General features: G+C 55.9%; 1 protein-coding gene across 1 annotated transcript; it reads right to left on the bottom strand.

The window, feature by feature from the left end:
• Nucleotides 1–951: 951 nt before the first annotated feature.
• Nucleotides 952–9,054, bottom strand: ACTR1B (actin related protein 1B). The gene is made up of 11 exons (XM_069495269.1): nt 8,917–9,054; nt 6,883–6,947; nt 5,595–5,670; nt 4,403–4,528; nt 3,937–4,061; nt 3,482–3,698; nt 3,263–3,355; nt 2,983–3,157; nt 2,457–2,518; nt 2,155–2,195; nt 952–1,960 (listed from the first exon to the last, which is right to left on the bottom strand). The coding sequence occupies exons 1-11, from the start codon at nt 8,962–8,964 to the stop codon at nt 1,858–1,860; spliced, it is 1,131 nt and encodes a 376-aa protein (XP_069351370.1). The 5' UTR covers nt 8,965–9,054; the 3' UTR covers nt 952–1,857.
• Nucleotides 9,055–10,480: the final 1,426 nt, after the last annotated feature.

Genomic DNA, 10,480 nt, shown 5'->3' with positions numbered 1-10,480 from the left:
GGCAGCCCACCATCCAAAACACAAGGCCCCCTCAAGGCCCTCCACATGCCAGCCCAACCCATCAAACCTTTTTGGTTTATTTCACACTATAGCCATAGGAGACCACTTACCCTTCCCTGCCAAGACATCGGATGCATGCCCTTCTCTCCAGCCCCACTGGTCCCAGGCGCTTGTTTGAGCTCTTACCTCTGCCTGGAACACCTTCCCCCTACCTGGCTAACACCTGGGCCCTTGTGAGTCAGCTTACCCACCTGTTGGGTTAGATACCTGTCCTCTTTGTCCCCACAACTCTACCAAAATGGCCTGTTCCTCCTACTCTGGACCTGTATGTTTGTTGGGGCAAGGATGTATCTTGTCTACCATTTGCCCAAATACATGGAACCCTCCCGGACGTACAGTAGATGCTTAAATACTTAATCAAGAAAGAAAAGAGCAGACACTCTCATTTCCTCACTGCTCCCTTGGACTCCTCTGCCCCTCCTCCCCCTGCTGCTTTGCCTCTTCTGCCCTTCTCTCCCTTCACTACCCCAACCTGTCTGAACTGATGAGCCTGCATCATTGCTGGTGTCTGCCAGCCTTAGCCCTGGCTCAATGGGGCACGCAGAGGCGTCCAACAGAACAGGTGATGCCTCCATGCTCCTAGGTCCTGTCCAGGAACAAGGCAGATGAAGACAGCCTTGTTCTCTGCTTCCCCTGGTGGACTGTAGCAAGCAGGTAACGAGGCTCGGGAATTATGCTCCAGGGTGAAAGCCCAGCCTCCTGGGGCCTCCTGTGCCACGTTGCCCTGCCAACCACTGAAACGCTCAAGCTTCTGAGCTAGAGCCGGAGCCACACTGTGTTCTCTCTGGTCCTTTCTCTGAAAGTCCCCAGGGATGGATGAGCAAACAACAGCACAAAGAACCAAAGAAAACAGAGCCACACATTGTGCCTTGTCCATAATTATTACTATAATGATTTTTTAAAAAAGTTTTTTTTTTTTCAGGCAACTGTGATAAATTATTGTACATATCTGGAAGAGGGAGGTGGGGTCCTGTCCACAGCGAAAGTGATGACCTCTTTCTTAGGGGAGGTAGAGAAGGAAACGTCCCCTACCTCCTCAGATCTGACTCCTGATTAAGTGGCTTCCACTCAACAAATGAAGACCATTAATCCTTTCCCGTGCAGGGAATTGGGGGTAAAGGAGAGGGAGCAGCAAGTCAATGAAGTGCTTGGAAGGGGAGAGCGTGACAACTGCTCATCCTCTGCCCTGGCTCTGGAGGGTCTGACCCAGGCCACACCCCCTCGCTGGGGACAGAAGACTACCCAGTACTCTGCTCTACACCAGGGCTCTGCCCAGGAAGACAGCGTGTGAAAGGGTCTAGGCTGCCCTTTCAGGTCAGGAAGAGGAGGTGGCAATGGACACAATGATGCACCAGTGGACTTGTTGGCCACCCTTGGTCCACCTGCTCCCCAAGGCTAGTTACACAGGCATCCAGGCACTCCGGCCCTGCGAGCTCTGAGAAGCAGCCCCGAGACTCAGAGCAAGGAACCACAGGCCTAACTGGCCCTGCTGAAGGGACACCCAGAACAACCCAACACTGGGGTCCTCAATTCCTATGCTCCAGCTCAAGACTCCCATCCACACAGCTAAACATTACCGTGTGTGTGTGTGTGTGTGTGTGTGTGTGTGTGTATATGTGTGCGGCGGCAGGGGGTCGGGGGCGAGGGCTGCAGGGGAGTACTGCTGCACCACCTGCCCACGGGTTCAGGGCATGCAGGGGACCCTAAGCCTAGTATGTGAGCCCAGACCAAAAAGGGTTAAGGGCTCTGGCTCCCCCTTCCTCCCATTCTCCCAACATGCTCCACCCTCCTGGGGCACTAGAAGGTTTTGCGATGAATAGCACGGGAGCCATCCTCTTCATACTCCTTTTTGGACACCCACATCTTCTTAAAAGTGTCCAGCGAGGCCAGGATGGAGCCACTGTGAGGACGGAGGGATAGTATTCTTGTGGACCTGTGGGCTGAGTCGACCGCCCTCCCTGGGCACTCAGAGCTCCCTTTCCCTTACCTGGGAGGGAAATCCACCCACCTCCACCTGGCCTGGGCCAACCCTGGGAGAAGTGTCCAGGGCAAAATGGTCTCCTCCCAGAGCCCTCCCCTTGAGCCCCGCCTCACCCGATCCACGTGGAATACAGCCGTTCCTGGGGGGCTGAGATCTAGAGGGGACAAGTGGCCACGTAAGTGCCCGGTCCCCACCCAGCAGCCACCCTCCCAGCCTAGGGGGCATCTCCCCAGGGCCGAGGTCAGGCAGCCAGGGCAGCAGCTGGGAGGAGTGGGCACAGCCAAACCAGGAGGAGCAGCGCTGGGTGAGCATGGACGGGAGAGGGCGTCTGGAGGTGGCATATGCCCTTCCTCCCTCCCCAGGCCAAGGTTGCCCAGCACTCCTTGTGCCCTAACAGAACTCTCAGGAACCTCACCTTGATTTTGACATCCTTTGGGGCAAGCTTCTTCACTTCGCTTAGTAATCGGTCACCAAAGCCTGTGAACACAAGACTGAAGCCTGTGAACACCAGAGTGGCAGAGCTGGGGACCTACGTCCGACCTCCTTGCTACTAGCTCCCCGCATCCAACCTCTAGCAATCCAATCCCCACCAGTTGCTGCTGTCCCTCTCGGCAGTTCTCCCCAGAATTAAGGGCAGGGATGAGCCACCCCGAGGGAGAAAAGATCCAGCTCCATGGCTACAGGTGGGCCCAGCTTCCTCAGAGAGGCCACATGAGACGAAACCCCAAGTCACACTGCTCTACCTGACCCCACATGCTTTCTCAACTGATACCCCATAATACATTCAGAGGAAATAAAATTTAATTTTAATGCTCACGGAGCACTACCAAAAAGCCAACAGAAAATGGTCATGTCCATGCTCCAGAAAGGGGGGCACAGTCTCTGAGGGTCCAGCTGCCCTTGGCCTTGTTTGACCACCTCCACCTCCTAAACTACAGTACCTTTGAAAAGCGTTGAGCCACCCGAGAGCACGATGTTGGCAAATAGTGTCCGGCGAAGGTCCATGTCGGACTTGTGGATGGAGAAGGCCAGCACCTCATGGAGCCCCTCACTCTCCTCCCCCACCAGGTCCGGCTGGAACAGCAGCTCGGGAGCCCGGAATCGTGCAGGCCCCACCTTTGGAGCACAAGGTTGAAGCAGACAGGTACCCCAGGAAGCCAGGCCTCCTCTTCCTCCAGGCCTAGCACCGCTGCCCCCCTAGTGCCAGGCCTGGCCACTTACATCGAGCGTGCTGCCGTCTGGCAAGGTGTATTGCACCTTCTCCGTCTCCAGAGCCTCGTCCTTCTGCGGGTTGATGGACAGGTAGCAGGCTCGCTGTGGGGGCAGGGACGCAACCCTCAGAAGGCTGCAGCCAGGATACCCACAGCCCAGGGCTCAACCTTGGTCCCATCCCCCTTTCCCCCCACCAGGTTGTGTCCATGCCCTCCTGCCCCTCGTCACCTCTTTGATGGTCCGGACAACCTCAAATTCAGCTGAGGTGTGAAAGTCGACCCCTTCCTTACGCAGCAGCAGCCGGAGATAGCGGGAGACATCACGGCCAGCAATGTCCACCCGCATGATGGAGTGTGGCATGGCAAAGCCCTCATAGATGGGGACTGCGTGAGTGACCCCATCCCCAGAGTCTAAAACCACTCCTGTCGTGCGTCCTGTTGCGTACCTGTCACCAGGTCAGCATCCCTCACCTCAGCCACTGAGGCACAGGGACCTCCTCACCCCGAAAGGGACCCTGGGACACTTGTATTAGCTAGTCTGAAAAAGGGACACGAGGAACTCCCTAAAGGGATAGTCATCAAGGGGCTGTTTCTCCAAGGAAGTCAGATGCCTGGTCATCACAAGTAGGAGGACAGCACAGGGAGGATGGGGACTCGGGAGCCCAGGGTTTAGGGCGCACTCACAGACTGAGCACAGCCTGCATGGAGATGAACAGGGCCGGCACGTTGAAGGTCTCAAAGAACACCTCTGCTGCCTTCTCTCGGTTCTTACTTGGGTTGAGCGGGGCCTCCGTTAGAAGAACAGGGTGCTACAGGAGACGGGAGAATAACGGGCATGCACAAAAGCAACATGCTAAGCCCTAAAAGGATCTTTCTAGAGAGCCAAGGCCCCCACTATGAGCCTAGGTAGTTGCAGCCTCCTTTCCTTCCTAAGGGCACCATCCCATTATTTGCCTGCAGTTACTCTTCCAAAGATCTAGGTCTTTCTGGAAAATTTTGCCTGGCAGCCGCTGGCTATATATATACACCCAGACACACAGTGAAAAGGCATGTTCCCCTCTCAACATGCAGAGAGGAAATGTGGGAGCCCGACCAGGAAGGAAGCAGAGGAGGGAGTTCAGAGCCCAGTGGGAGGGGCCGGCTGCCACACCTCCTCGGAGAAGGTCTGCAGCTGATCCTTGGAGTAGACATACTGCCAGATGCGCTCCATGTCGTTCCAGTCCCGCACCACGCCATGCTCCATGGGATAGCGGATGGCCAGCAGCCCCCGGTGCTCCTGGGGAGGGGGTGGGATGGCCAGATGTGGCACCAGGGCCCTCGCCCAGCAGTTGCTGCCCACCCTCCTGGAAGCTGCCCTCCACCTGCCCTGACTAGAACCTTCCCGCTCACTGGGTGTCCTCAGCACAGCTTCATCCATCTAGGAGCTTCTCCAGCTCTCAGAGCCCAGCTAGCTTCTGCTGGCTGGGACCAGAGCGGCTGGCACCGTGCCCCTCCCATCCCACAGCCCACGGCCATGCTTCTCACTCCTCCGCCCTCAATGGTGCGTGCTCCCCATCCTCTCCGTGCACACTGCCAACTTCCATCCCCACCACTTCCTGTCAGCACCAGCGCCTTCTCCTGGCTGATCCAACACGGCCCCTCCTGCGCCCACCACCCCACCGCCAGCCAGCCCTTCATCGGGTTCTCGACAGCCCCCTGCACCCACATGCTGCCTCCGCCTGCCCTATGATGTCTTCCCAGGTGCACCTCTTCTTGCTGAGCACTACTAAGCTCCTCTCATCCACCTTGACTCCTACTGACTGCATCTCCTGAGAACCCCACATCTGCACCACCAGCTCATGCCTCCCCTCTCCAGGCCCAGAACCATGCCCCATGCATGCTCCAGCACCCCAGGCTGTGTTCCCCAAATGTCCAAACCGTGCTTGCCCAAATCTCCCCACACCCTTATCTGCTCCTCCTGAGGCTCTCATCTGGCCCTGCAGCCCCTAGGCAGGTCACCCCAGACAGAACATGAGAAGCAGCCCTCATGGCCCTCGTCAGAGCAGTCAGCAAGTCTGGGTGATTCTGACTCTTAAGTCACTTTTGAATCAGTTCTTTCCTCTGTAGCTTCCAAATAGCTTCTAAAAGACAGGATATGATGAGGTCTACCCATGTTCCCTAGAACATGAACTGTCACTCTATCTCACAGAGGGGAGGTGCACAGTGCAGCGATCCACAGCTAGTACATGATGGGGACCAAGAGGGCACCTGCAGAGGCCTGAGAACAGAGCCCTCTGACCACTGGCCAGTGCCCCTGTGACTGAGGACCCAAACCTAGGGAAAGGCAGGCCCCACAGTGTTACCTCTGCTTTTGGTCCAATGAAGAGGTCCCCTTCCAGGGCTCCAGCCATCACCCGCATGTGCTTAGGCCGCCCGACACTGTGAGGACATAGAATCAGTGGGGTGGGCAGGGGCCATGGCTGAGCTTGTGTCCAGGAAAACCAAAGTCCAACTCCAATGGTCTGGAGGGTAACTGTCCTCTAAAGCACCAGGACTTGGCCATGGGGCACAGGTTGGAACTGGGGCCTGTGGGATATGGATACGGGCCTACAGAGTAGGCCTTGGCAAGACAGGAGCTCAGGGCCAGAAGGAATGGTGTCCCTCCCACAGAGGGCTGAAATCCCAGCTTCCATGGCCCAGACCTGGCAGAGGGTCAGGCTCTTGCAGCCATAATGACTCAGCCCATGCTCCTGACTTCAGAGGGGCCAACTGCCCTCACTGGCAGCAGTCAGGGCTTCCTTGCACAGCTCTCTCTCACTCAGAGGATGCCGCCCCTTCCCATTGCGAGGGCTACCAGAACAGAGTCAGTTCTCGGAAACTATAAGATCTGATGAACTACCATTCCAAAATTTGACCCAAGCTCCCCACACATCAACAGGAACCTTTGATTAGAGTTCAGAGAGGAAAGTAGAAGCTAAGGTGCTCTATGCTGGCTCTGTCCACAGACCAGGCCTGGGGCCTACGGCCAAGCCACTTTGGGGGCCTTAGGGGCTTCCTCTGCCCCCTGCCTTTAGGACAATAATTCCAAAGCCTTCAGGATTTGGGAAGAGGCACTCCTGAGGGAAACTTTCCTGATAGGCTAGGGTGGCTAAGGAGCACTCCAGGCTCTCTCTGGGTTTGCACCTCCCTCTTATTCCTGCCACCACCAGCACTATCCAGGGAAAGACCTCCCTTGAGTGAAACAAAACCTTTTTTAGAGTCTGAAAATAAATAAGCCCTGAAAAAAACATTTCTAGAGAGGAAGGGCTGGCTGGGAGTTATAACTCCCTATTCACTCTGCTCCAAGCTTAGGTCTCCCTTTGGAGATATCTCCCTTTTATTCTGCGGCTGCTTCCCACCTCAGGGGAATGCTGGCTGCTTCTCCTCACTGGCTCAAGGAGAGACCAAATGAGACTCCAAAGAGGAAGAGGAAACCCTGAGCACCTGCCTTGCCCTTTCAGAGCTCTCTGGGTAGTGTCAACCTCACAAATTTCATGTTTTTCCTTACAGGTAGGGGCAAGAGTTGTCCTCAAAGACAGCTGTGACACAGGGCCAATGTTCTCAAGGGAAGCAAACAAAAGGCATAGAGCTGCTGCCTGAGCCAACACTTACTAGTTTGGGAAACAGTACTTGGGAATCTGGTCTCCTGCAAAGCCAGCCTTGATCACCCCTGAACCCTGCAAGGAAAAACAATGTTTAGCTCCCAACATTCACCTCCGGATGAAGATAGTGCCCTGCAGTGGAGAGAGCTTGCTGCTCCTTCAAGGCAGGTGGGGCAGGAAGCCAGAGACCCTGCCGAGAGGACAAGATCATTTACAAGCATACCGGTGGTTCAAAACTGGGGGCAATTTTGTATCCCTCAGCCCTAGGAATACTTGGCAATGTCTGGCAACTGGGGAGGGAGGCATGTGAGGCAGTGCTGGTATCTAGTAGTAGAAACCAGGGATGCTGCTAAACATCCTACAACGCACAGGCCAGACTCCACTAATTATCCAGCCCAGAATGCCAATAACACAGAGATTGAGAAACCACCAAGTACATTCTCTTCTGCACACTCAAGTGCTAGCTCTAGGCAGTGGGAGTCCATGGCACAAGCTACTCTCAAAAGACAGTGAGAAGAAACCTCTCAGCATGGTTTTTTTTTTTTACCAACAGCTCCCCCTGCCTCCCCAGCAGACATGGACCGCATGCAGCGCTTGCTGGGGAAGACCACTGGGTGCATGGGACAACTGGCACCTTTCCTCCAGTGGCTTCCCCAGAGACTACAAGGAGAATGTCTTGGTCCTGCTACTGCTCCCGCCTATAAGCTGGACTTAGGGTTCCCAAAACAACCTGGTATTTTAGAAACCTCTCACCCAGAGAAGGAACCAGCTTCTCAAACCCCCTTCTCACCAATCTTCATCACAACCCTCCAGGTCTAGCAGAAATAAACACCTACAAGTTACAGAGTAGGGGCTGGAAGCCCAGAGGGGCCAAGCAGTTGCTTTCTGAACTCATAAGCCTGTTGATTAGCCTACACGAATTATTTGCCCAACAAGAAAGGAAGTAGCCTGGTCCTTCCTATAGCCTCCTGGAGAGCTGATGTGACAGCACATCCCCAAGCCCAGTTCTAGGCTCCTTATTAAACATCCCCTGCTGTGACTCAGGTGAGCCCACATGGGTACTCCCAAAAAAGAGAGCCATTCAGGGACCCTACAGGGTCATGTGGGAGGGAGACAGATCCCAGAATGAGCAGAAGTGAGTCATTATCAAAAAACTTCACGGTCCAGACTGCAGAGGCGGGTATCCAGCTAGGGACAGAGCCATAGACCCGGGCCCTTATTTTCTTCCCATGTCAGGGCTCTGAGGCCAGAAATTCCCCCAGGGCAGCTGAAAGCAAGCCGAACCCCAGTGCTGAAGGACAAGGCCACAGGAAGCCAGATATCTTTCCTCTGAGGCTTCCAGACAATTACCCCAAACTGCTTGTCGGGCCTGGGAACAGTGGCTCTAAATTCTTCACTGTCCTGCTGGCAGTGGAATTTCTGCTCAGCACAGGGAGCCCCTCAGAATGGGGTCAAAGTAGCCAAAAGGCCAACCAAGTGGTGGTGGACATGTGGCTGGTAGAGAGTAACTTGCATTTTTTGCATTGGGGAACAGCCCCCTGGGATATGCTGTTGTTGAGATCACCTGGCCAACCCTCTCCAAAAGATGGGGCCAGCAGTGTGCAAAAGGGCAAATGCAAATCCCACCTCCACTAGGCAGCCAGAGCCAGGGCCGAAGGATGGGTAAAGGGGATGGGATCGAAACCTGCCCAGTGACTCCACTCTCAACAGAGAAGGGTCTGAAGTGCGTCGTCGCCGGCCTGACGCACAGGTGCACCGGTTGGCCGCCTGGCTGTCACTCTAGCTCTCCCGGACTTCCCCGCCCGGCTTGGCGAGGGCTCAGGGAAGGGGCTCTGCGATGTTGGCGAGGGGGCTGACCCCAAGGCCAGGGCTACAGGGCCAGGTGGGTGCGCGAGGCCCTGGGGCGAACCGAGCGGGCACGCCGGGCGCAGCAGACCGGCAGTGAGCGGAGGACGAGCCGAGACGGGCAGGGGTCCCTCCCCGAGCAGCCGCGTGCGCCCCCGGGGGCGGGGCGCCCGCCCTCCCCCTGGCTGCCGGGCCTCACGTTGTCGATGACCACGGGCTGGTTGGCGATGATGTCGTAGGACTCCATGGCCGGGCCAGGCCGGCCCTGCCCAGCAGGCGGGCTGCAAGAGCGACCGACGGGCAGGCGGACAGGGACGGCGGCGGCTCCCGACGCGGCGCCGCGCCCCTCCCATCCCCAGCGCGCAGCCTACGCGAGCCCGGCGGGGCTTTCTGGAGGGCGGGCCCCGTGGCCAATCACCGCTCCCACCTGGCCCGATTGACAGGAGACGCCTGGGGCCGACTGCGGGGCAGCGGGCGGGGCCTCCTGGGGCTGGCCAGCCAATTGAGGCAGTCCAGAAGAATGGCCGGGGCGTTGTCAAGGTAGGCTGCGCCGCGTCGGGGATGACGACACGGCTCCGTTTTTAAAGGGAACGCGGGCGGTAGAACGTGGAGATGCGGTCCCAGTCGGGCCTGTCACCCGTCCAGGAAGACGTCTTGCACCTCAGACCACGTTCTTTTGTGAGCCTACCTTTTTCCGAGGTGGCAGTCCCTGGATATTTCACCCAAAGTGTTTCTCTACTGAGCATTGAGGAGGATTCTTTTTTTTTTTTTTGAGGCAGAGTCTCACTCTGTCACCCTGGCTAGAGTGCCGTGGCGTCAGCCTAGCTCACAGCAACCTCAAACTCCTGGGCTCAAGCGATCCTCCTGCCTCAGCCTCCCGGGTAGCTGGGACTACAGGCGCGCACCACCACCCCTGGCTAATTATTATTATTATTATTATTATTTTGAGACAGTCTCACTCTGTCACCCTGGCTAGAGTGCCGTGGCGTCACCTTAGCTCACAGCAACTTCAGACTACTGGGCTCGAGCAATCCTCCCGCCTCAGCCTCCCGAGTAGCTGGGACTACAGGCATGCGCTACCATACCCGGCTAATTTTTTGTATATATATTTTTTTAGTTGTCCAGCTAATTTCTTTCTATTTTTTTTTTTTTTTTTTTAGTTAAAGGCGGGGTCTCGCTCTTGCTCAGGCTGGTCTCGAACTCCTGAGTTCAAACGACCCGCCCGCCTCGGCCTCCCAAGTGCTAGGATTACAGGCGTGAGCCACCGCGCCCGGCCGGGAAGATTCTTTTCCTTGTAAAAATTACAGTTTTGTGGTAAATTGGTCCTGGCATTGATGGAGCACCTGCTAAGTGCCTGCGGAGCCCTTCTACCCACTTTACATAGATTACATTCAATCCCTGCTGTTTTATTATTATTATTCCCATTTTACAGGTAAGGAAACGGAAGAGCCTCACGCTTAGGTAACCTGCCCAGGGTTACTGAGCTAGGCGGGCAGCCCGGGCCGCACTGGGCTCAGGCGCAGCAAGAGTGTGAGATAGTTGAGTCCTAAATTCATTTACTAAACGAACCCATAGTTATTTCTCTCTATATATACCTCTCCTGCTAGATTGTGAGCTTAAACTTTGTAATATGGAAGCACAGTATCGTACAGAAATGTGCAGAAATGTGGACGCGCTTGTGTAACTGTCACTGAGTTCAAGAAACAGCGTGGCCGGGCGTGGTGTTGTGCACCTGTAATCTCTGCTACTTGGGACGCTGAGGT

Source organism: Eulemur rufifrons, chromosome 19 (genome assembly GCF_041146395.1).
Source record: "Eulemur rufifrons isolate Redbay chromosome 19, OSU_ERuf_1, whole genome shotgun sequence".
Classification (NCBI taxonomy): domain Eukaryota; kingdom Metazoa; phylum Chordata; class Mammalia; order Primates; family Lemuridae; genus Eulemur; species Eulemur rufifrons.
This window is presented reverse-complemented; position numbering and strand designations above follow the sequence as displayed.